The sequence below is a fragment of the Alligator sinensis genome, unplaced genomic scaffold, assembly GCF_000455745.1.
Source record: "Alligator sinensis unplaced genomic scaffold, ASM45574v1 scaffold806_1, whole genome shotgun sequence".
NCBI lineage: Eukaryota > Metazoa > Chordata > Crocodylia > Alligatoridae > Alligator > Alligator sinensis.
The window spans coordinates 607,073-632,183 of NW_005842521.1; the positions used below are offsets into that span (position 1 = coordinate 607,073).

A 25,111-nucleotide genomic window follows, 5' to 3' on the forward strand; every position below is an offset into this window, starting at 1 on the left:
GGTACAGTTGCAACCCCTTTTCAGACTGAACCACACCTCAGGAACCTCTGGGGACTTTTTTAAAGTTCCCAAAGCAAGTGAGCATGGGTGACTGGTGCCGCCTTAGTCAGCGGGAGCACATGCCCCCCCTGCGACCAGTCCCAATGACCAGAGGGGGGGCAGCCCTGCGGACACTCCTGTAGTCCGGAGGGGGGCGGTCCCCTACAGGTGATCCTGTGATCTCGAGGCAGGGGCCCCTGCGGGCAAGCCCACAACGGCCGATCGCTGTGCTCACTGCAGCCGCTTCCAGGAATGGCTGCAGCCACTTCTGGGAGCAAGCGCTGGCCGATTGCTGTAGCCGCTCCCAGAAGTGGCCACAGCCACTCCCAAAAGCAGCTGCAGTGAGCACAGTGATCAGCTGGTGCTTGCGGAGGGACACTGGCGTTCCCGCCTGCCCATTGCCTAAGTGGTGAGCACAGCCGTCAGGGGGTGCACCGGCGCTCTCAGGGGGTGCACGTGCACCCCCTGTGCACTCCCTACATGTTGCCATTGCAAGTGAAGATTTCCTCCCTACTTCTCCATACTCAGTTGTGTCCTCTCCCCTCCCCTCTCCTCCCCCACCTGCTGCTGCTGCTTTTTCTAACGTCCCAGGGTGAAGGAAGCTTCAGAACCACTCCTGCCCATTCTAGCTAGGCTGTGAAGGGGCTGAGCTCGGCCAGACAATGGCAGCAGCAATAGGCAGGGGAGGTCTCCCTCCCTGCACCTGCTCCGGGGGACCACTGCCCCTATTGCTGTGCCAGGTGAGCCCAGCCCCCACACAGCCCAGCTGGAGTGGGCAGAAGCAGTTCTGAAACTTACCCCGGACCCAGAGACAATGGAAAAAGCAGCAGCAGTGAGCAGGGAAAGGGGGAAGTGGAAGGGACACGAACTGACTCTGAGCATGGAGGGGGAGAGGAGGAGATTCTTACCTTCTCCGCGGACTTGAAAAAATTCCCTGGAGCCTCCTTCAGCATGGTCTTCTCATACAAGTGGGTGGGGAAGGGGTATAGAGGCTGGTAGCAGGGGTGCAGCCACCCCTAGAGCACGGTTTGCTACTCCAGCACCTCACTTTACCAAATACTGAAGCCACCTCTGCAGGTACCTAACTTATCTGAGTCCAAGTCTTTTGGGTTGCTTTCCTGCTTTGAGCAAAGATCTTGTGGAGCAAGTCTCTAACCAACAGCCATGTCAGGTACAGTGACTTCAGGCCTCAGATGGACTATCTGGCCAGTATGCTTCAGTGCAGTATGTTGCAGATAGCAAGATCAGGGTCACATAGCTGAGAGTTAGATCAGTTTTTGAGTAGACATGTGCAGTAAGTCTATCAGTCAAAACTGCTTTAGCAGGTATGCCACTCTGAGGATGGGGCTTCTGAAACTACCCTGGGTATCACAGGACTTCATGTTTTCTGCTCACAAAGTCTCCCAGGTTACAACTGACTCTCAGGAAAAAAAACTGCTATTGATAATTATCCCACGTTGGCAGTACCAGGTCACGCGTTTGACATCTTCTGAATAGACATGGGACAAGAATTCGCTACTTACATAGCACATTGCAAACATGCTATTAGGTTAAATTTTGCACTGTGGAGGTTTGAAAAGCAGGTAGGAAGCCAAAGGGACTTCATAAGTCGCATGAAGCTCTGCGTTTTCTGGGACATAAGTCCTTTCCATTTGTAGATGGTCTATATGGACTACCTAGCCTGTTCTTGACACATGCATCAAGTCCTGGTCTGAGGGAGATAAGAGACTGATATCACGCTTCATACATTTTGATTCCTTCCATTTCAGTTCGTAAGTTACAGGAAGTATAAGCACAGGTTTCATGTTCATTTTATGTTAAGCTACAGAATAAACCACCTAAGCCAAAGTTAGAGAGGTCCCAGTGAAGTTTGGCAAGTGATATCACATATCCACAACAGAAACCTGTCTTTTAAAAAGGTATGCTCTTAATTGTCTGGAGTAGATCAAGATTCCCACAAACTTCATCTGTAATGAGATAACAAACAATTTTTCATAGCTTCCAGAAGGTCTAAGCTGAGACAGCAGGGAGAGGATGTCCTGGGGCTTGCTGTCTATGTCTTCTAGAATTGTCCATAATCAACACACCATCCAGGTAAGGGTTGATTTAAATAAGCTTCTTTCTGAGGTGTATCACTTTTGTCACTAAATCTTTCATAAACTCTTGAGGTGCTGTGGCAAGTATGAATGGCTGTACCTAGTAATGGTTGTACGGTACTATAAATTTTGAGTATTTCCTATTGTGAGATGGAAGGCAACATGGAAGAATGAAGCCTGTAAGTAGACAGTCACAAAAGTCTTGAACCTGGAGAATATATATGATAGATGGGGTATAGGTTGTAGCCGTGTTGGTCTAAGGACATAGACAGACAAAGTTATTGGGTAAATCTGATATTTTTTATTAAATCAACCCCTATATGATGGATGCAAACTTTACCCTTCTGTGTCTGACATGCTGTACATTTGAAATATAAGGAGTAGAACCTTTTTTCGCTGTACTTTTGAAAGACTTCCCCCATGTTTCTAAATGGAGCAACCAGGCTACTTCTGTTTTTAACAGGCCCTATGTAAAAAGTATACCTGAATAAGGGTGAGGTAGGGAGGAGTGCTGGAATAGGGAGTTTGAAGTGGAAATGTATAGCATAGCTTTGGGCAATGATGCCTAATACCATAAGGCTGTAATGGTTGCCAAGGCCTCGTGTAAGAGGTAAGGTAGTTCCAGAACATGGGGGCAAGCTCCAGGTTAGTTCCAGTACAGGTCTTCCACCAAGTCTGTGTCAGGGATAGCAAAGTAAAGTATATTTCCTCTTGAGTGCCATCACTGTGTGAGTACTGAAGCTGTTTCTGGGGCAGATCTTGCTGTTGCTAAGGAAGGAATTGTCCACAGTTGGTCAGCAGCTCAGGGACGAGCCAGATTCAGCCCGTAAGGAGATTTTTATCCGTCTCGCCAAGTATGCTAGTACTGAGGCACTGCTCTTTCCACCCAAGTGTCTCCTAAGCCCCCAGAAGTGTAGGCCCCCAGCACATAAAGCAAAAACAAAACCCCTTCTGTTCCCTTACAGCACTGGAGGTATGGGGCTCAGTGCCCTGAGGGGCTTGGTGTTGCTCTCCTCACTTCACACTCTAGCTGCTCCTCACCCACAGCAAGCAGAGGAGCAGGAGAGGGGAAATGAGGGTACAGCCATTTTTACCTTGCTGAGTGCAACAAGACCTGCAGGACTTGCTAGTCTGCCAAGAAGTTGAAGGTACTCAGTTCAGAGCAGCAGGTTGCTGCACAGCTTATTCTACAGGGCTGACTCACTCATTTCTCCTTCAACCTAAACTCTTTTCAATTTAACACAAGGCCCAGGTCCATGAACAGGGCATATCTACACCCAGGCTTTACTGTAGTGGTAGCTGTGCATTTGTTGCCACAGCCTGTTATTTTCTTCAGTGGATGAAAGAGTGCTTTATAAGTGCACAAAGAAGAGGTTTAGGAGGCTCCAGTCTGGCACAGCACTCTAGTACTTTGCAGAGCTTGGACCTGCCAGGCAAGGGCTACAAAAGGGGATCTTGTGCTAGCAGAAAGCAATTATCCAAATTACACTCTGGCTATAACATGAGCAGTTTCAACTGCACTTCATGGACTCGCTTCTGCCAAATATTCCCATGAGTCAAAGGCTGACATCAGCATAACAGATTCCAGTTTAACCACCAAAAAGCACTATATTAAAGTATTGGGATCAATCTGAAATGGGACATAATACCCTTGGCTTCTGTCAAAGTTAATGCCATTTACAGGTAGTAACACCCTTCTTAAGATAAAGTCCTTAACTACCTCTAAAAGGCCCTCTCTTGCAAATTATTACTAACAGTTGTAGATTAATACTCAAGACCAGGTATGTCCAACAGGTGACCCACAGACTGCGTGCAACCCACAGAAGACTAACATGGGCCAGCTCATGAACTCCCACTTGATTGCCACTCTCCTCATTGCTTTTGACGCAGCAGTGGCTGGGGGCTCCAAGCTCCCCCTTTCCCAGGCTTGTGCTTCCTATCCATTCTAGGGAGTGGATCAGTGCACCAGGAGGAAGCTGGTGTGCCCATGCTGTAAGTATGGTGGGGGGTAGCTGGGCTGCCCCTGCTGTGTGCAACTGCAGAGGAGGGCTGCATGTGCAGCATGCACACCTGGGAGTGGGTGAGGCTGAGCATGAGGCAGGGGGAAGATGGGCTGCTTGCTTTTTGGCCTGCATAGTACATGGCCCCTAACCCCGAAGAAGTTGGACAGCCCTGATCTAGACCCCTAGATTGCTTTAGGATTGAGTGGTGTTATTTGGTCCCACTTAGTGAAAGTCTACCCCTCATTTATAGCATTAGAAAGAATTTAAATGCTTGTACATGAACCACTGTCAATTCCCATTTGGAAGTAACCACAGAATCTGTACACAGCTTCTGAAGTAAAATATATTCAAGATAACACCCCAATTCCAAATGCAACTCTCAAATCTAATTATCAAATAAGATTTTAAATAAGCTATTCAATTACCACAGAATCAGGGTAGAGTCGTTTGAGACTTTCCAGGATCTCTGCTCTCATTTGCTGGCGCTTTCCTTCGTGGTAATCTATTCTAGCATTTTGTAGCTCATCATATAGTTTATTTAGTTCTTCATTGACTTCTGCCATTCGAATTCTTGAATTCTCAATTTCTGCAGTTAGGGTTTCTTCCTGCTTCCTTTTCTCTGTTAGCGAGTCACTTCAAGCCAAGGCAGAACATGAAGAAAAAGTAAATATGGGCCAATTGATTTTGTCTTAAATACACATTACTTTTATAACATTTTGATGTTGAAGTGTATACCTAAAGCGTATTCCTGACTTTTTCCAGAATAGATGCTTCCAAGCACACACTATCCACCTACCCCCATTCACATGTGCCAAACTTGGAAATGTGGCACTGAACTACTTTAGGCATTATTCCTCCATAGGCATCCCTGAGCCCATAGCCTTCACTTGAGAGTGGCCACTAACACCACCACTTTTCCAGGCCTAGTATATACAAATGGGAGCAAGTGGGCAGGGTCCCTTGGCTCCCAGAATATAGTGCAGACATGAGTCCAAAGACAGTAAATTAGTTTCATTGTTCGGGGTTTGATACTGTAACAATGGCTTTTCAGCTATAACTAACTGATCATCACAGTCTTTTTTCAGACTATTGTTATGAAAGCCAAACACTCTGTAACAGATTTAATTAATTAATGAATTACCTAATTAGAATTAATTAGTTAATTAGAAGAGGATGAGTGCATGGTGAAGTCCATAAACTGCTTGGCTACAGATAGCAACCTGCAAGGTTATAAACCTCAGGGCTACAAGCAGCAAAGCAACAAGCCTAATTATGTAATGGGGAACCCATACCACAAAGGCCATGAAGACAGTGGCCAGAAAGGGTAGAGCCAGGGGAGATACAAGTCAGGTTTCAGAGCAGAGCATGGTAGTCTGGCTCAAGCAGCAAGAGAGAAAGCAGCACCTTGGGGAGGATTGCAAGGTTTCCAGTGCCAGAACCACTGGCATGGCTGTTTGAGCACTCATGGTGCTGAGGTCAGGGCCCGGAGGACTGGAAAAGGGCCAAAGTGGTCCCTATTTTCAAGGAGGGGAGGAATGAGGATTCAAGTAATTAAAGGCCAGTCAGTCTCACCTCCATCCTTCAAAAGGTCTTGGAAAAGATTATGAAGGATCATATTTGTGGGAGTCCAGCACAAAAAATAATGCAGCAGGGAAACCAGCATGGATTTGTAGCAGGTAGAACATGCCTGACCAATCTGGTTTCGTTTTATGACAGGGTTACACAATGCTTAGATGTGGGAGTAGAGGTGGATGTCGTTTTCTTGGACTTTAGGAAGGCCTTCAATACGGTATTTCATCCTATTCTCAGAAATAAATTAAGAGGCTGTGACATAGATGTTTACATGGTTCAGTGGGTGGCAAATTGGCTTAGCAGTCACACCCACAGAGTGGTAGTAGACGGGTTGGTATCAACCTGGAAGCATGTGGGTAGTGGGGTCCTGAAGGGTTCAGCCCTTGGACCTGTACTCTTCAATATCTTCAACAGTGACTTGGATGTGGGTGTGAAGTGTACTCTGTCCAAGTCTGTGGATGATACTAAATTGTGGGGTGAAATGCACACTCTGGAGGGTAGGAAATGACTGCCGGGAGACCTGGACAGGTTAGAAAAGTGGGCAGTACACAATAGGATGCAGTACAACAAGGACAAGTTCAGAGTGCTGCACATAGGGCGCAAAAATATCCAGCACACCTACTGGCTGGGACGTGAGCCTCTCAGCATCACAGAAGTGGAAAGGGATCTTGGAGTCATCGTGGACTCCAAGATGAACATGGGTCATCAGTGTGATGAAATCATCAGCAAAGCTAACTGCACTTTATCATGCATCAGCAGATGCATGACAAATAGATCCAAGGAGGTGATACTTTCCCTCTATGCGGCATGGGTCAGTTGGAGTACTGTGTCCAGTTTTGGGCACCGTACTTCAAGAAGGATGTTGACAGACTCGACAGGGTCCAGAGGAGGGCCACTCATGGTTAGGGGCTTACAGGACAAACCCTATGAGGAGAGACTGAGGGACCTGGACCTCTTCAGCCTCCGCAAGAGAAGGCTGAGAGGTGATCTTGTGGCCACCTACAAATTCATTAGGGGGATGCAACAAGGGATCGGAGATGCTCTGTTCACCAGGGCACCTCTTGGGGTAACAAGGAACAATGGTCACAAACTGACAGAGAGCAGATTTAGGCTAGATATCAGGAAAACCTTCTTCATGGTAAGGGTGGCCAAAATTTGGAATGAGCTTCTAAGGGAGGCAGTGCTCTCCTCTACCTTAAGGGTCTTTAAGAGAAGGCTGGATAGGCATCTACCTGGGGTCATCTGACCCCAGCACTCTTTCTTGCCTAAGCAGGGGGTTGGACTCAATGATCTGTTGAGGTTCCTTCTGACCCAAGCATCTATGAATCACTGATTCCACCCAGCATAGCTTGGCCAGATTGAAAGTAAGTAATATGTGCCAAGTAAGACTGGTTCATGTTACTTCATATACTCAGAGGAGAAAATGGTGAAGGAGAAGAGGAAGAGACATGGACTAGAAACTAAGCTGTGATTCTAGAAACTAAGCTGTGATTCTAAATCACAATCCAGTTTATTTCTACAAAAGCACTACAAAGCTATTTTAGCCTCTTACTCAGAGCTTGTGGATCACTGGGCTAAAACTAGAATGCTAGTGTGCTTCAGATTTGAACGTCTTGTTTGGCAGTAAATCCCAGACCTGACAGACAGGTCCACTGTCCCACATTAGGTATCAGTGAAGTATCACTGGAGGATATTCAAGCAGGGGGCATCCGGATGCAGTGGCAACGCATAGAGGGTGCACGTGCACCCCCTAGGAGTGCTGGTGCACCCCCTGACCCACCACGCTTGCTGCTTAGGCAACAGGCGGGGGGGCAGGCAGGAGCACTGGTGTCCCCCCTACAAGTGCCAGCCAGGAAGTGGAGTGCCGTGGTGCTCCCAGAAGCAGGCGCAGCCACTTCTGGAAGTGGCTGCAGTGATTGGCTGTCTCATGATCAGCTGTGGGGACCCCCCAACCCCAGCTGGCAGGATCAGCCACGGGAGACCCCCTTCCCCATCAGCAACATTGGCTGCACAGGAACACCTCCCCCCAGTCACTGGGGGGGGGGGGGGGCGTGCCCCCCCCCCCCCCCCCGACTAAGGTGGCACTAGTTGCCCATGTCTGGATGAGTACCAATGCCCCAAGACAATTGCAGGGGAACAGAAAACTTGAGAAGACTAGGGGTGAACTCAGCTGTTTTTATGGGAATGCCCGAAGCATGTGCGATAAACAGGACGAACTGGCTCTCCTTCTGGCAGATGAGGAATTTGACTTCATTGAGCTGACAGAGACCTAATGTAACTATATATACGGTTGGGCAGTGGATATTGATGGCTATAGGCTCTACAGGAAGGATTGGGTTGAGAAGAAGGGTGGAGGGATAGCCCTCTTTGTGAAAGAGCAATACCCATCCCTGCAGATTACATTTGATTGTACAGATCAAGATACAAGGGGGCTCAGGAGAAGGGGACCTGATGGTGGGTGTCTACTATAGGCCTCCCTACCAAGAAGAGAAAAGCAACCAGGCATTCTCTAGGGAACTGACCGAGACAGCCAGCACTAAAGACTTGATAGTTATGTGTGACTTCAACTACTCTGACATCTGTTGGGAAGACCATTCAGACAGCTCCAGTACATCAACCAACTTCTTGACAGCTATAGACAACCTGTTCTTGACACAGACTGTGGAGGGACTGACTAGGGGTAATGCTACTCTGGACTTGGTGGTGACCAAAGGGGAAGACATAGTAAGCAACCTGAAGATTGGAGGTACTCTGGGCAACAGTGATCATGATCTAATCAGATTCACCATTCACCAAAAGACTGGGAATTCTGCTAGCAGAACAAAAGTCCTAGAGTCAGAAGGGCAGATTTCTGTAAACTCAAGAGTCTAGTTAGAAAGGCCCTTTGTGACGAGCAACTGGACGATTTGGGAGTTCAGGAACAGTGGTCCTTCCTTAAGGAGGCAATTCTCATTGCTCAAAAAGAGGCCATCCCCATGCGGTCAAAAACAGGGAAAGGGGCCAAGAGACCCACTTGGCTCAACCGGGACATTAGAGAACTTCTCAAAAAGAAAAAAAGAAGCGTACATGAAATGGAAAAATGGTGCATCCAGAGAGGAATACACACATACAGCCAGGGTCTGCAGGTATGAGACAAGGAAAGCCAAGGCATGCATAGAGATCAAGCTGGCAACTGAATTAAAAGACAACAAAAAGTCCTTTTATAGTACTTAGGGAGCAAGAAACAAATAAAGCTCCACTGTCAGACCCCTACTGAATACGGAGTTGATCCCCGCGAAAAGGCAGAGCTCCTAAATACTTACTTTGCATCATTATTCTTGAAATCAGATGGGAACTCGTCACTTGTCCAGAGGCCCAGAGAATATGAGGAAGACAGCAGTCCACATGAAATCAGTCCCAAACAGGTGAAAATACTTTTAGAATATTTGGACTTTTTCAAGTCTGTTGGGTCAGACGACCTGCATCCAAGAGTCCTGAAAGAACTGGCTGACCTCATAGCGGTGTTCAAAGAGTCATGGAACTCAGGAGTAGTCCCAAACGACTGGAAGAGGACTAATGTGGTACCCATCTTTAAGGGAAGAGGGATGACCCTGCCAACTATGGATTGGTCAGTCTGACTTTGGTCTTGGGAAAAATCTTCAAAAAAATTGTCAAGGAGGCCATCAACCACAAGCTCATAATTGGCAGGGTATTAAGAAACAACCATCATTGTTTTGTCAAGGGGAGGTCATGCCTAACAAACTTGGTGTCCTTCTATGACCAGGTAACTAACCTACTGGATACGGGACATGTGGTTGACATCATCTACCTAGACTTCATCAAGGCCTTTGATACTGTGTCCCATGAGATCCTCTCAATTAAGTTGGAGGGTACAGGGCTAGACCAGTCTACAGTGAGGTAGAAGAACCCTCAGCATAACTGTACAATGAGTGGTGATCCACTGGCTGACACTGCATCTGAAAGGGACCTGGGGGTGACAAGTGACCAGAGGATGGATATGAGCTATCAGTGCAATAAAGTTGCCAGCAGGGCAAATATAACTCTGGCATGCATCATCCAATGCATTGCCAGTAGATCCAGAGGTGCTCTTCCCCCTCCATTTGGCACTGGTGAGGCCACAGCTGGAGTACTGTGTCCAGTTTTGGGCACCGCACCTCAAGGAGGCGGATAAGCTTGAAAGGTTATAGAGGAGGGCCACCCGTATGATCAGGGGCCTGGAGGATAGGCCCTATAAGGAAAGACTCTAGGAACTGGGTTTATTCACTCTAAGAGAAGACTAAGAAGTGACTTGACAGCCGCCTACAAGTATGTCAAGGGTGAACACCAAGATCTAAGGGAGCAACTCTTCAGAAAGGCACCGCTTGGGAGGACGAGGACCAATGGGCACAAGCTAATTGAAGAAAAATTTAGGCTGGACAGAAGGAAAAACTTCTTTTTCATAAGGGTACCTAGAATCTGGAACACACTCCCAGCAGAGGTGGTGCAGTCGCCATCCCTGAAGGTGTTCAAAAGGAGGCTGGACAAGCACCTCGTTGAGCTCGTTTGAGCCCAACTACCTCCTGCCCATGGCAGGGGACTGGACTTGGTAATCTTACGGGTCCCTGCTAGTCCTACTATTCTATGATTCTGTCCAAATTAACGCTTTGCCTTGGAACAATTATGGCTAGTTTGAAGTAACTGTCATTTAAGTTGTGTGTGTAAATGACTGTACCTTCCCTGTTTTGATACAAATCAAATCTCTAATCAGTTCTGGATTAAATCGGTTGCTGTTTATTTTTATGGGCTATTATCTAGTTTGTACTGAGGACACCTTCCTTGCGTATGTATACATATAACATAGGGGAAGCAATTATCTGAAATATCTAAAAATAGAATCTTTGAGGAATTCTTGCTTGTGACACATTTAAATAGTCAGATATACTGGAAAATTAAATCAAAGTCAACAGCATTTAAATCAAACCGAACAATATTATTTTGGTAAAAGATAGATCTTGCCAAAAATTATAGGCAGCTACCTGAATAACATCTGGAATGATAAAGTCACAACTGAAACTTATTTTAAAGAATGACAGCAACAAAACACCTACGTGCATGCTTTGGTATACTCCTCCAACTTTTCTATTCTTTTTTTGTGATCTTCTATCTGTTCCTCAACTTGTTTTATACTTTCCTAAACAAACAAAAAGAATGTAATATGAAAATATTAAGTAACTCTAAAATAAATTTGCTAATGGCTGTAAGCATTTAATGTGTGGTATTGAGATTTAGTGGTGGCTAACCCTGGCTTCAATGCATATTTTATTACCAAGTCACAGCATATCACTTTGAGTATTTAGTGAACAGTGACGTGAAATGAATCCATCAAGAAAAAAATGACAGTATGTTTTCAATATCCTGACACTATTCAAACAGATTCTTCAAAGTGAAGGGATCTTGACATTTCATAACCACCACTTAAGCAATGAAGAAATACTTTTATAAATATTTCCAATTTTTAAAACCATGTCCCTCCACAGATTTTGCAATTCAACCTCAGAGCATTGTATTCACGAACAGAAAAGAGCAAGTAAAATAACCAGTCTTTTAATAGTGTTCCATCTGACAGTATACTAAAGTGCACAATGTATGATGAAGCGAAAATTATATTTATATTCTCACTTTCTTATTCTTACTTTAATGTTTTATTTTTAACTTTGTGCTCCAAAAAGTTATTTGAAAATATTAAAATACTTAGTATAAAAATCCCATAAACTATCAGCTAAAATTAGATCTAATTGACATTTCTTATTGTTTTTACAGAAAATATGTTCCCAACTGAAATGAACCATGCTGTTTTGATTTGAGGTAGTGCCCCCCCCCCCCCACAAAAAAATGCTGCTGCCTTGTTTATATTGTACAGGATGACAGACTCTCAAAGCTCAGAACAGTTTGAAGACCTAGAATAATTAGTTTCATTTTATGACAATTATTTTAATTGTACTTTTTATTCAAGAACATAGCTGTCTAACTTTTGAGTAGCCAGGGGCCACACACCACAGTAGTCATAGGCCCCAGGCTGCACATCATGTGGGTTCTCCAGGACCCTCACTGCATGGGCAAGACAGTCGTCCCACTGTACTGACAGTGTAAGAACCTCCCCCTCCCCACAGCCCACAGCAGGAACCATCCTTTTCTACGTTGCACAGGCAGCAAGTTCACTGAGACCCCTGGCTCAAGAGATCCCAGTCATCACAGCAGCAAAAACAATGGAGGGGAGTAGCAGCTGGGCAGGAAACCCCTCAAGGGATGGATGTGGCCTGTGGGCCACCATTTGGAAGCCTTGCTCTGGAGTATTACCATGTGTCTTTTCTCCTTCAAAAGCAGAAATGGATTCTATCTTTGAACATTCAGACATAGGTTCATAGAAGTTGTGCACACTTTCAATTTTCCCCATTTTTTCTCCACCAAGTAAAACAGACCAGGTCAGAACTACAAAAAAATGGGGCAGCAGCAAAGGACTGCAGCATCTGGATATATATACTAAAAAAATGCCTAGTGAGTAGCCTAGTACAATACCCCTCACCTCTGAGAGAGAGCTTTGAAATGCTCTGCTCAAAAAAAGGCATCAAAACAGGACGCCAAATCTAGTGAGCTAAAGAACTTAAGAGATACAAGTACATAATTGGAAAACCTACCACTGTGCCATAAGTGCAGCCCCAGACCAACAAGCCCTTAATTACCTTCAGGACTGGGACCAGCTAACTGATAGACTGGATTTTCCAAGATGATGTGTTTGTTTTCTTTGCAAAGCAAATTAGCTTGGGTGTAGTAAGCAGATGTCCTGAGTGACTATACATGTGCTCTGACATGTTCTAATTAGAATGCTCTAACATAGCCGCAGTGTCACATGTATAAGCCCCTGTGGATTTAAAATTGGCCACTGGGGCACTTTAACTGAAGTTCATCAAATGAGCTTTAATTAAAGTGTCCTGTTGCCATTTTTAAACATGTGGGGGCTTAATATGTGTCACACTGGGGTTTTAATTACAGCAGCTCTCCAGGAACCGCTTTAATTAAAATGCCCACCCTCCACTCCCAAGCATGTATATAGGCAGCCACTGCTTCTAGTTCTGGAGCTGGCACACACAGAGCTACCTCATGGTATCTGTGAGGAGCTGGTTTGCACTGTATAGCCACACCTTCAAGATTAAATAAGAACAAAGAAACATTCCATACCTTCTGTAGGTGTATCAGAAAAGAAGTATAGATATTTGTATTATATTTAGATGCTTTGCAAAAATACGATTATATAAAGAATTTAGACTGGAAGGGGAGAGGAAGGACAGAGAAAGGACAACAGGGTTTTTTTTCCCCCGGTAAAATTAATTCCACTTTGGTTAAAGTACCTCAATTTCTTTTTGCTTCCTCTGGTCAAGTGCCATTTTTTCTTGATCTGCTTTTTGTTCCCACTGAAGTTTTTCTAACTGCTGCATCAGTGTAGCTACTTTCTTTCTTACTAGTTCTTTTAGCTGTTTATACCGATCCAGCTGTACAAATGGCATTAAAGATTAATAACTTACTCCATTAAACATAAAATAAAGTCTCATTACATTTTGTTCTTGATTAGCAAGTAAATAGCCTTAGTAATTGGATAGTCTGAATCCTTGATAAGTCAAGTATGAACACTCAAATCTAATGACAAATGGAATTTAAATCTTAGTCTTTAGTTTTCGCCTTCTGTCTAAGGGCTTTTTTAACATTAAGTCATTAGAATACAGCTTTTTAAAATGTTTGCAGGACAGGAAAAGGCCCAGATATCATCTAGTGTGTGATGCTCAAAAATTTGGAAAGTTTTAAGTACAGCATGATTATTTTAGTAAAACAGCTTAAACAGCTAAATAAGATTTTTGGGCAACCTTGTAAATTACACCAAGGGCTTAACATTTTTTTTTATTAGACTGGACTAGGAAATTTTCCTGGTAAGTGGGGAAAAAAGAAAGTACCTCACCCATCAGGTTCTGTGGAATTTAAGTGTTAATTGAATAAAAGAAATAAAGAACAAAGAATGCATGTACATACACAAAGCATACAGATAAGGTGTCAAACGTGAACTCAGTGCAAAATGACTGGTGTGCTTTCCTCCCAAAACAGCCTAAAATGTGAACTACCTCAATTTCAAATTGTATCCACAGCAGCTGGGTACTGCTGTGGGGAGTTGTTTTGGTGAACATTAAAGAAGACTTTTCACTATTTTTTAAAATGGATCTGGTTTACACTCAGAAAGGTGTATGCTGTCTCCAACACTCTCAAAAGTGTGTTATCTTTGAATACACTCTTAGTTTTACAGGCAACCCCTGCTTAGTACTCTTAATTGGTTCCTGAAAAAACAAGAGTTAAGTGAAACAAGTGTTGAGTGAAACTGAAAGTATTTGACGGCCCAAGATGGTGACCACAATTGTTTTTAATGACCCAAGATGGTGACCGTGAGCATTATAATGAAACTTGCTGAGCGCTAAGTGAAATCAGGTATCAATTTTAAATGAGCGTTATAGTGAAATAACAGTAAGCAAAACAGCGTTAAGCAGGGGTTGCCTGTACTCTCCAAAACTTCTCTATGACCGGCACTTCTTGGAGGCTTGAATTTTCCCCTTCCTTAAAAGTGCTAGCACTCACTGGTTTATATTTTTGTGAGCAATTTACTGGATAATTTCCTCCTGCTTTACAGTAACAAGATGACATATGTTAAACAAGGTCTAGATACCAGCTTCTTTTTCCTTTTGGTTCCTTTAGTTCTTTTTATAATTTACCCCAGGAGTTTGCTGGCTTAAAAATAAATAAACAAAAGTCCAAACACACATGGTTGACAGCTCTCTTTCCTCTTCTGCATTAAGGGAGAACAAGGACCTTAACATTAAAGAAAAATCTGGGTATGTTGTCTCACTCATAGAGCTCCATGCTATAAGTCATAAATATTGAAAAGGAAATTACAACTGATTTTTCCCACAGAGGTGTCAAGCAACATTCCCTCTAAGGACTAGCAGTCCATGAGTCCGCCGCTTCAGTGTGGCATGGGAGACTTACCAAAGATAAGCTCCTCATTCCTCATCCAGGGCAGGCAGCGGGGGCTGGGGCTTGGGGCCTAGGGACTTGGTGGGGCTTTGGGGCTGGGACTGGGGGCTGGGGCCTGGCGCAGGCTCCGCTGGCTCCAGGACACTGCTCCACTCCTCCACTTCGCCTCAGGGAGCAAGGAGGCACATGGTGTCAGGGCCAGGGAGTAGAGCGCTTCCCCAGAGCCGGCAGAGCCCGCAGAGCAGTTCCCTGGAGCCAGTGGAGCCTCACTTGGGGCAGGCAGCGGCTCCTCCCTGAGGTGAGGCAAGGCAGAGATGGAGGCTGGGGGCTGGCACAGGCTCTGCCGGCTCCGGAGAACTGCTCTGCGGGCTCCGCTGGGTCCAGGGAAGTGCTCCACTTCCCAGCCCTGACACCACATGCCTCCTCGCTCCCCGAGGCAAAGCTGGGGAGCAGAGCATTTCCCTGGAGCCAGCAGAGCCTGCACCAGGCTCCCGTCCCTGCCTCGGGGAGGAGCTTACCTTCTGTAAGTGTCCCACGCCACAGCCTAGCTTCTATCCTGGTGGGTTGTGTGGCCTATAAAAGTCTGTGCGCGGCCAGCCTTTTACTTGTGCGTGGCCATTCATGTGTGCATCTTAGAGGGAACCTTGGTATCAAGTATTTTAAGTCCAAAAAGATTCTATAATTCCCAGTTTCTAAAGACAATAGTGTAAGAAGTGCAAGAAAAGGGAGAATAGCGTTATTTTTCTCATCTTACTAATTGAATATTTTTTTTCTTATTTGCAGTTTAGTCTATAGACCCCTTTCCAAAGAACAGATGAAACTGTGGCCCCTTTCAAGTCAATGAGAAAAGTCCTTGCTTTTCTGCCCTACAAAAATCACCTGACTTTCTTCCAGTTCAATATCTGTTCCTCTTTGTACCATCTCTTCCTCAACTTTCTTTTTAAATGTTGCCCATGCTGTCTCAATATCAGCCAGCTCTAATTCCATTTCTTGTATGCCTTGCTTTTGTGCACCATACTGTTTCTCGTTGTCCTTCAAGCATTTCTTAGCCATATCTACTTTTTTGATTTGGTGAGCAGTATTTTCCTTTGCTTTAATGTATCGGGGCCTCTTCTGAGACAAGGATGCTTCCACAGTCCTTAAAAAAAAACATATTTGTCAATGTTATGTTTTAGAAAAATTAAGAAATGCAGCCTGGCAGAAGACAGAAGAATGCTTCTTTTTTTTCTAAATCACATTTCTACTATGACAAACCATATGACATTTCAGCCTAAAAGGTTTTGACTCAAACTTGAAGCTAGATGTGTAAAATTGAAGTGAAGCATAATGCTACTGGTTTGAACACCTTCACTCTTATAGTACAGACCAAAAACAATAGTGACAAATCAATCCATTGAAACAGAGGGTGAACTCCTAATTCCACTAGTCTGTAGCAAAATTTAACTCAGCTAAGATTTCACCATTCTCTTTATGAAGAAGTATATTCTGAAGAATGGCTTACAATGTAAACTAACTTAAAGACTGAATTCTGTACAATTACAGGAACTGCGTGGGAAACTTACTTCATTTTTTTTTCTAGGCTCTGCTGGTCTCTATTTAGTATACCACATACTTTTTTCTTGGCTTTAAAGGTATCTTCAGCATTAGAAAGGGAGTCTTTCTTGCTACGTATCTCCGTATTCTTTTCATCCAATTTATTCTGCAGAAATTCAATTTTTTTTTCATTGTGATAAAGTTGGAAGAGCTGCAGTTGTATCCTGTTTTCTTTCAGCTCTCCAAGCAGCATCTGGTAACGCTCTGCCTATCAACAGTAACATTTTAGTTGTAGTTTAAAAAAAAAAATGGTTTGGATCAGTAATGGTCTGATCTCAGGCTCAACATTAAGTGGTGTACTGGTACTCGTGATTATTTCAGTAATATGGCTTAATCGCAAAACTCAGCTGTAAAGTTCTGTAGAGTTACTATAACCTTTGCCAGACCTGAACTGTCATTTCTTTATTTTTTTTTATTAAATATTTGCATAATTCATCTTGTAAATCTAAACTATGCATTCTACCCTAATTCATGTTAAATATTATGAAAAATGGTCACTCAAAACTGTTCTTCCTTATTTATGTTTTCAGAAAACACATTTTACAGTACAGTATTACTGAACTCTCAACAGAAAAGGTGAACAGGAGAAATTAACTCAGTTTCCAAAAGTTCAGAAAATTCCAGGCACTTGAATATGGTTTACTAAGGTTGAATAGCAAGTTGTAGGATTAGACCCTCTGGGCTTTTATACATATGCTCCGGGAGGTCGGGGAGGAGAAAGCACTTAAATTAGAGTGGCTCTGAGAGCTGCTCTAATTAAAGTGCCTGAAGCATCACATGTATCGGCATCCCTGCCCCCAAAAATGGTACCAGGGGTGCGTTAACTGAAGCTTATCAAATGAGTTTTAGTTAAAGTGCCCCTACCACCATTTTCAGCGGTTGGACGCTGATGCACATGATGCTGGAGTCTGCTGCAGCGTAGCAATTACCATGCATCAGCAGACCTGATTAATAGAGCCTGCTCTGACGTGCCACAATTACAACACGTCGGAGCAGCCTCGATACCATGGGTGACTGGTGCTGCCTTAGTCAGGTCCTTAGACCAGTACCACCAACTGGGGTGGGGTGCCCCCACGGCCAATACCACCAACAGGAGGGGGGATCCCCCTGTGGCAGATCTCGCTGCCCGGGGGAAAATCACACAGCCAATCCCACGATAGCTGATCGCTGCAGCTGCTTCTGGGAGTGGCTGTGGCTGCTTCTGGGAGTGGCTGGAGCGATCAGTCAGCGCTTGCAGGGGGGGCACTGGTGCTCCCCCCTGCCCCTCCTGCCCATCGCCTAAGTAATGAGTGCAGCTAGTCAGGGGGCAATCCGGCTCTCTCAAGGGGTGCACATGGACCCCCTGTGCACCACCACTGCTCAATATGCATGTATAGGCGCCCTCTAAGACCAAGCTTATTTGGACACAAATTTTTTTCTTACACTTTTAAACATTTTGCCCAATAATAAATTATTATATTGCCCCTTCAAAAGTATATCACGCCATGACCAAATAAAAGTCACACATATATAGAAATCCAACATCATTAACACATATTAGGTGTGTAATCACACATGTGATTAATGCCCATTAATAAACTCTGGAGCATACTGCTCCAGAATTAATTCATGCACAGCATGTAGAGCCTGACTGAAGTAGCCCAGGCTGGCAGCATCCCCACTAAGATTGGGCTCCATGTGCCACGGAGGAGCTGGCTGGGGCACAAGGGTGCTTCAGCACGGGGGCTTCCTGCCAGCTGGCCTCACACTGAAGCAGCCTGTGTCCCAGCCAACTGGAGCAGCATCTACACGAGTGCTGCTGTACATGAAAATACTCCATAGTAGTTTTGTGCGGAGCTTATTAGTTTTGTGTGTCCTAATAGGGGCACATGTGTAGATGCCAGTAAACGTCTCGTGTAGATGCATCCACTGGCTCACTGTCTCACAGGCTTTCCTTGCTCAGATTTGTTTTTTTGGTTAACTATTTCAGATTACATAAGTCATTCACAAATTTAAGGCAAAAATTCTAGTTAAAAGATACGAGATCAAGGGCCACCATTTTTTATAGGGGAAAAAAGGGAAAAAATTATTACAGACATTGGACCTAAATTCTAAAAACTATTACTTATCTTGAAACTGTACTGTGTACTATATGAGTTTATATCTTAAATATGAAATTTTTTGGAGTTACCTCCTCTTTTTCTAACTTTGCATGCTTGCGTTCAGCTGCTGCATTTTTTTTCTGGTTAAAATTAAACTGTGTGTCCTGGTCTGCCTGCTGCATTTTCTTCTTCTTTTTCTCATATTCCTCAGTCAGCCCCCGTGAATTACTAATTTGTTCAAAAAGTTGAGTTCTTTCTTTGGGTTTCTTCATTGCAATCGACTCTACTTCTCCCTAAAATGGAGTTGCAAACACGTAGTGCTATGAATCACAGCATCACAGATCGCTCTACTGTGCAGTGATTGAATGATTAATACTTGCTGCTATTTTCATCAACTCAGTATCTTGCTTCCATAGTATTCTACAAACCTGAATAACTTTGCAATCATGGAGACTTAAAATTCCACTGAAACCCAAGTTTGACACTCAGATATCTTTTACAAAACAGTGGAATTCTAACATCATGTATCTTCTGAACTCCAGAACCAGAAAAAAAAAAACTGGAAATTACAATATAAATATCAGTATTCAAAATATACAATGTATATAATTCAAACATTTTTTCTTATTATATAGGCTACAACTTAACCGGGATCTTGATAAAGTATTATCACCAATGCAAATAAATAAATAAATAAATCAGTATTATGCCACATTTATTTCAAGTGTATTAACATAAATGTAGGGCAAGCTTTTCAAGTAAAAATTTACTGTGTCTGTTTTTATAATGCATATTTTTGGTTCCAACTAGTATTCTGATTAAAAGGATATTAGTATTAGGATACAGTTTTTCTTCTTTATGGCACCAAATCAAATCTATCATACTCTTAGATAGCCTCTGATTGTTCTTTAAAATTGTAGAAAATAAGGGCTGGAAGGGACCTCAGGAGGTCACCTAGTTCAACCCCCTGTTTGGAGTAGGACAATCCCCAACCATACCATCCCAGCCGAGGTTTTGTCTAGCCAGGTGTTAAAAACCTCCAAAGATGGAGATTCCACAATCTCTCTGGGTAGCCTGTTCCAGTGCTTTACTACCCTCCTAGTGAGAAAGTATTTTCAAATATATGACCTGAAATTTCCTTGCAGCAACTTGAGACTATTGCAGAAGACTGCGTGAAAGGAGTTTAGTCATCTCATTCTATTTCCTACTGGAGAAATGACCATAGATCATCACATCCTCTAAAAAGAATAGCATACTTGCTGGTAGCTTTGAAAGTTGAATTTCTGAACAAACATATAAAATAAACTTTCACCTTAAGAGCAGTGTTTCCACTAGAGTATTTAGGCTCACTAGTAGGCCACTGTAAGGAAGCTAGCACTGTGGGGCAGCTCCTTTATAAATAAAAGATGCCAATGCCTTGTATTGTCAACAATAAATCTGTACTCATAGATTAAACTAGGCTAGACTGGACACAGTCCTAGAAAAATATAGTTAAGGAAAAACTGTGTCCGGAGAAAAACAGACCATATATCTTAATAATATCTTCTCACCACAATTTCTACAAATATTATAAAAATAAGGAGAAAATCCTTTTGGCCCAATAAATCAACCTTAGTAAATTAAAAAATGAAGAACATTTGTCTCTAATGAAGCACAAAAATTGCTGGATTTCTTATGAACACATCTCTCAGCAAGCCACCTAATTTTCATTTCAAGGCATGTTATGTTGTAGCCAAGGTTAGGACAATACTTTTTTTGTTAGCAAGATGCTCCCAGTTAGTCAAACTAGTAACTGTGTACAGCAGGGGTGGATAATTATGTGGGCCGGAGGGCCACTTAGGGAGTTTGGGTGAGCTGTCACAGGCCAGGTCAGCACCATTCTCCCTGCCCCCACCCCACAACAGCTCACCCAAACTCTGTAAGTGGCCCTCCAGCCCAAATAACTGCTCGCCCCTGATCTAAGGGCAGAGAGAAACAAAGTCAGGGGAACCTAACCTTTGTTCTCTCCTTCTTCCTGCCCTCCCCTCCCCCAGCCTGACTCTCCAGAAGGTGGCCAGGCCGGTGCCATGCTATATTCCTGTGCACCGCCTTGGGCCACGCTGGTACAGCTCCTATGGCCTGGCTGTGTGCCAGGGACTTGAGGCTGGTGCAGAGAGAAGGGAAGAAACTCCCTGCACCAACCAGCTGGGCCCAGGGGCTCCCAGCTTCTGCACTGTGTTCCCCGCTTCTCCCTGTCTTGCCCTAAGTCCCCAGCACACAGATGGGCTGGTGCCACACTGTTCCCATATGCCACTTGAGGCTATGTGGGTACAGATGACATAGCTCCTGTCCACCCCAGCTGTGTAAAGGGGACTTTGGGTCGGTCAGGAGCTGTGCCAACTGTTCCAGCTGCACCCATGTGGCGCAGCCCGAAGTGGCACATGGGAACACAGTGCGGCACCATATTAGGGGTACCTGTGCCCCTACCAAGCCCTGGTGCAAAAGAGCCTAGATAACCCATGACTCCTGGCCATCTTCCCCCTGCACCCCTCCCCCACCAGCAAGGAAAACCTTACCTAAGCTTCTGTTCACCAAGGGCTGGGCTGTCTGGTCTGCAAATGGCCATAGGGTCCAAGCATTCACAGACAGCGTTTATGGGCAGAAGCCTGGGTAGAGGCTCAGCATCCATGGTCTTGGAGGTACACTATGGGCTCGGGGTGGGAGAGGGTGGGCTGGCCAGGGAGGGGTTGCTGCTGCTGCTGTAGGTGGCTGGCATAGGGAAGGGAGAAAGCCAAGCAGCACCAGGGTAGCTGCAGGCTGGATACAATTCTCCTTCAGAGGAGCAACTATGGGCCAGATAAATTCATTTGTTGGGCTAGATCTGGCCCATGGGCTGTATTTTGCCCACCCCTAGTGTACAGTAATTGTCTACTGCCATGGCCCAAGCATTTTACAGGTTTCCCTTGATTTATGAGGTATGTGTGTTCCTGGAAAACAGCGCATAAATCAAATTCGCATAAAGTGAACCCACTTTATAATGTAACAAATAGGGATAGGTTCCCATGGTGGTGAGGGAGGGAAGGAGGGAGTGAAGCTGGGACCAGGGAAGGGGCAGGGGGCATGGTGCTGCTCCCAGGGCACAAGGGAGCAAAGCAGAGAGAACAGAGTAGCAGTCACCCCAGCCCCTGCTGCAGCAGCCCTTGGAGCGGCCAGTGTCAGTAGCCTGCAGCTGCTAGGCTGCACCATGCTCTGCTTGTCACTCTGCATCTGGGCTCTGCCTGTCCCCACTCACCCCTGCTCCTGGGCTGTGCCATGCCCTGGTGCAGGCAGCTGGTGTCAGCTGCTCCTGGGGCTGCTGCAGCACAGGATGGGGTGAGTGGGAAGCGGAGCCCTAGGCAGCATGGGGTGCAGCGCAGCTTGTCTGCACTCACCCTAGCCCCTGATGCAGTGGCCCCAGGAGCAGCCAGCGCCAGCTGAAGAGGGAACTGTCAGTCTGTCAGTGGTGGGAAGGGGTGCCCCCAAGGAGGGCTGCGGGCTAGGAGGTTGTGTTGGGTTCTTCCCAGGAGGCATGTGGCCCTAGATCTGCACACAGGATGACAGCATGCTGCTGCAGCAGGCTAGGGCCAGTGGCGGCCCCAGGCTGTTGCTGCTCAGGGCTCCGCTTCTTCCCCCTCCCCCCTGATTTACCTGCTTGGGCAGGAGGGTGGGGGCACCTATGTCGATCACATAAGAGCAAATTTACTTCACATATAATGAATTATGGGTCTAAAAATGCTCATTGCAAAAAAACAAATTCGCATATACAGAACCCTCATAAATTGAGGGAAACCTGTACGTCCATGGCCCTCCCAGTCCCTATTTAGCTTGTGGATATTTTGTAAGTTGATTTCTTAGGACCTTCAATACTTACCTGAAAAACCAGGCAGTTCCTTGCTTTGACAATTATGCCTATTTTTTCAAGCTCAGCTGTGTAAACAGATCGGCTGACAGGTTTATCATTGAAAAGAAATTCAGAAGAACTTCCTGATAAAAGAAACAACAATAAAATTAAAAGTAATATACAGCTTAATACTTGACCTAAGATGATGTTCAAAACATATGAAAATGCAACTGCTGGGAATGCATTAATATAATTCAAATACATTTCTTAATATATATTATTTTTTAAATGACTATCATTATTATAAATAAATACATTTTAGTCCCTTCTATAATCATATCTTTCTATATCAAAAGTTGTTGAATGCATTTACAAAGTACAAGTGGCCTTTTAATTGTGACCAAATATTTTAAAGCTAACTTTAAGAGAAAATCATTGTTTTATCTAAAAACATTTTACTTGCTTTTTGTTATAAAACAGAGTTAAGTCTATGACAATTGAGATTAGATGGGAAAAATATTTGTTTTAGTATATTTGACAAATTTAGCTGGTCAGTTAAGCTGCTCCTCATTTTGCTCACAATGATCTTATAGAGCAGTACAGGGAAGAAAAACCTTTTGAACAGGGAACTGAAATACGGAAGTACCAGCACACATGAACATACACACACATTCTGGAAGCAGATTTGGAGAGTCAGAAATAGATACAGTATAAATACACTGTATAATACAGAGGTTCCCAACCCCCAGTCTGCGGCCTGGTCCGCAGGAGGATTGGCTGCCGGACTGGAAGCCCGAAGTGACCGGCAAACTGTGGACTGGAAGTAAACCCTTTTTTATGCAGAGTATAAAAAAGGGCTGGCTGCCAGTCTGCAGTATGCTGATCACTTCTGGTCCGCACTATGCTGGTCCAGTTTGCCGGTCCGTGGTCACTTCCAGTCCATGGTTTGCCAGTCCGTGGTCTAAAAACGTTGGGGACCACTGGTATAATACACTAATTATACAGTATAATACACTAATTATAGGAACTTTAAGTGACATTCTTCAAATATGGAATGAAACAAAGAGAAGTATAGAGACCATTTGTCAGGCATCCTTACACGTCTGGTTCAGCAAAGTTGGTGCTTGAGGATCACCAACTCAATGCTGGTACCACTGACTTCAGCAAGGATAGTGGCATTTGTGCAGCTATCTTCCCATTTAATGCAGAGGATTTTCCAGAGGCATCAGTAATGATACCTCTCCAGACTCTTGAAATGAAGGTGGTAGTTCACACACATTTACCTCCATACAGAAAGGAGGGGATGATGACTACATTATAGACTTGGATCATAGTATCTTTCTGAAGATTGCAATAAATAAATACATGCCAAAAGAATTTCTCAGAGGACCTTGCACACCAGATCCTATGCTGGATCTCATTAGCATTCACTCAGAGGGAGCTACTGAAGTAGGGGAAGCGCTTGACTACCTTCAGTCTTTCCCTTGAAGCTAATTTGGGGAGTCGGCGACGGGGAGTGGTTGGTGGTTGATCAGGCCTCCAATTTTGCTCCAAGGTACACAAGGAACTCGTTCCCAACGTACACGCGGAGTTCTCCAACGTGGGCGGAAACTACCCAAGCTTTTATACGGCTAGTGAGCCAATTGCTAGCCGCCGGGTATGAATAATTTACAATGAGCCAATCGGTAGCATGCATCCAAACAGTGCAGCTGCTAGTTTTTGGCGGGAGCTGATCACTGCACCAAGGCTTTTCCCGCCGTAGCGAGGCATCCCTTGCACCGAGTACTCGCATCGTGCTAAGAATTCTGCTGTGTTGAGGCACTTTTAATTACAGACACAGCCAAGTTAATCTATAGCAGGGGTTGTCAACAGGTGGTATGCATACCCCTGAGGGGTACTTGAGAAGGCCCTAGTGGGTGTGCGTGAGCAGGTGGGGACAGAGCATCACAATGCACCATTCCATGCTGCCACACAGGCGCCACCCACCCAGCCGGACACAGGGGACAGGGGAAGCTTACATGCAGTGGCTGCCACCACTCCATATCCAGCCACACAGCACCCCCGCTCCCGGCTCAATGGCTGGGGGTACACTGCCCCGCGTCCAGTTGCTGGAGGGGTACAATAATTCAAAAAAGTTGAAAACCCCTGGTCTATTACACAATGCCACCCTGGGTTTGTAAGAAAGACAAAAGAAACAAAGTTCAACAAATACACTGCCACTTAGCTTTTCACTGGCTCCAAATCTCTAGCTTGCTAGGTTTTTCCCAGGGTTCCTTCTCCCCTAGCCCCCCACACCTCTTATGTTTCAGAGGCTTTGAAGAGAACCCACACAAACTAAATGAACAAATAAATACAAAGAGAAGCCTTGCTTGGGGCCCCTCCTGGCAGCTGCCTGACCATGACTTACCGCAGGCTCAGGACAGCCACGTTCTCTGCCTCTGCTGGTGTAGTCACCCCCAGAAGCTGCTTTCAATGTCTTTTATTTTCCCCCCTGCCAGTTAATGCAGGCCAGCACTTCCTCATTCTCACCTGGGTGAGCTCCCTTGCTGGGAGGGTCGCTGCATTTCCGGGCCTGGATACTCAGCTTTAGATGAGTTCCTCCAGCTCTGGGGTGGGCATGAGGAATGTCTCCAAGGTATGGGGCCCATTTGGGCTCCTCCACACCAATAGTAACAGGCCCAGGCCCTATTACAGTTAGGCATATTCAAATTAGTCCCACTGGCCTGGTTCTTCAAATGAATGAATCCAGAATGCACAGATGTTGCTGGGTTGGCTATGCTGCTCGTATTTGTGCTGCCTCTTTGAATCAATACAGGAATG

The 25,111-nt window shown here is 44.9% G+C and overlaps 1 protein-coding gene across 2 annotated transcripts in view; it reads right to left on the reverse strand.

Annotated features, from left to right (window-relative positions):
• Positions 1–25,111, reverse strand: part of SMC1B (structural maintenance of chromosomes 1B) — a 67,728-nt gene that overhangs the window by 37,691 nt on the left and 4,926 nt on the right. For both annotated transcript variants that reach the window (XM_006031658.3, XM_006031659.3), the window contains exons 3-9: positions 22,322–22,434; positions 18,522–18,725; positions 16,321–16,559; positions 15,638–15,896; positions 13,096–13,236; positions 10,798–10,880; positions 4,564–4,771 (exon numbers count right to left, since the gene is read on the reverse strand). In XM_006031658.3, the coding sequence (XP_006031720.2) occupies positions 4,564–4,771; positions 10,798–10,880; positions 13,096–13,236; positions 15,638–15,896; positions 16,321–16,559; positions 18,522–18,725; positions 22,322–22,434 (1,247 nt within the window). The remainder of the gene's footprint in view (positions 1–4,563; positions 4,772–10,797; positions 10,881–13,095; positions 13,237–15,637; positions 15,897–16,320; positions 16,560–18,521; positions 18,726–22,321; positions 22,435–25,111) is intronic.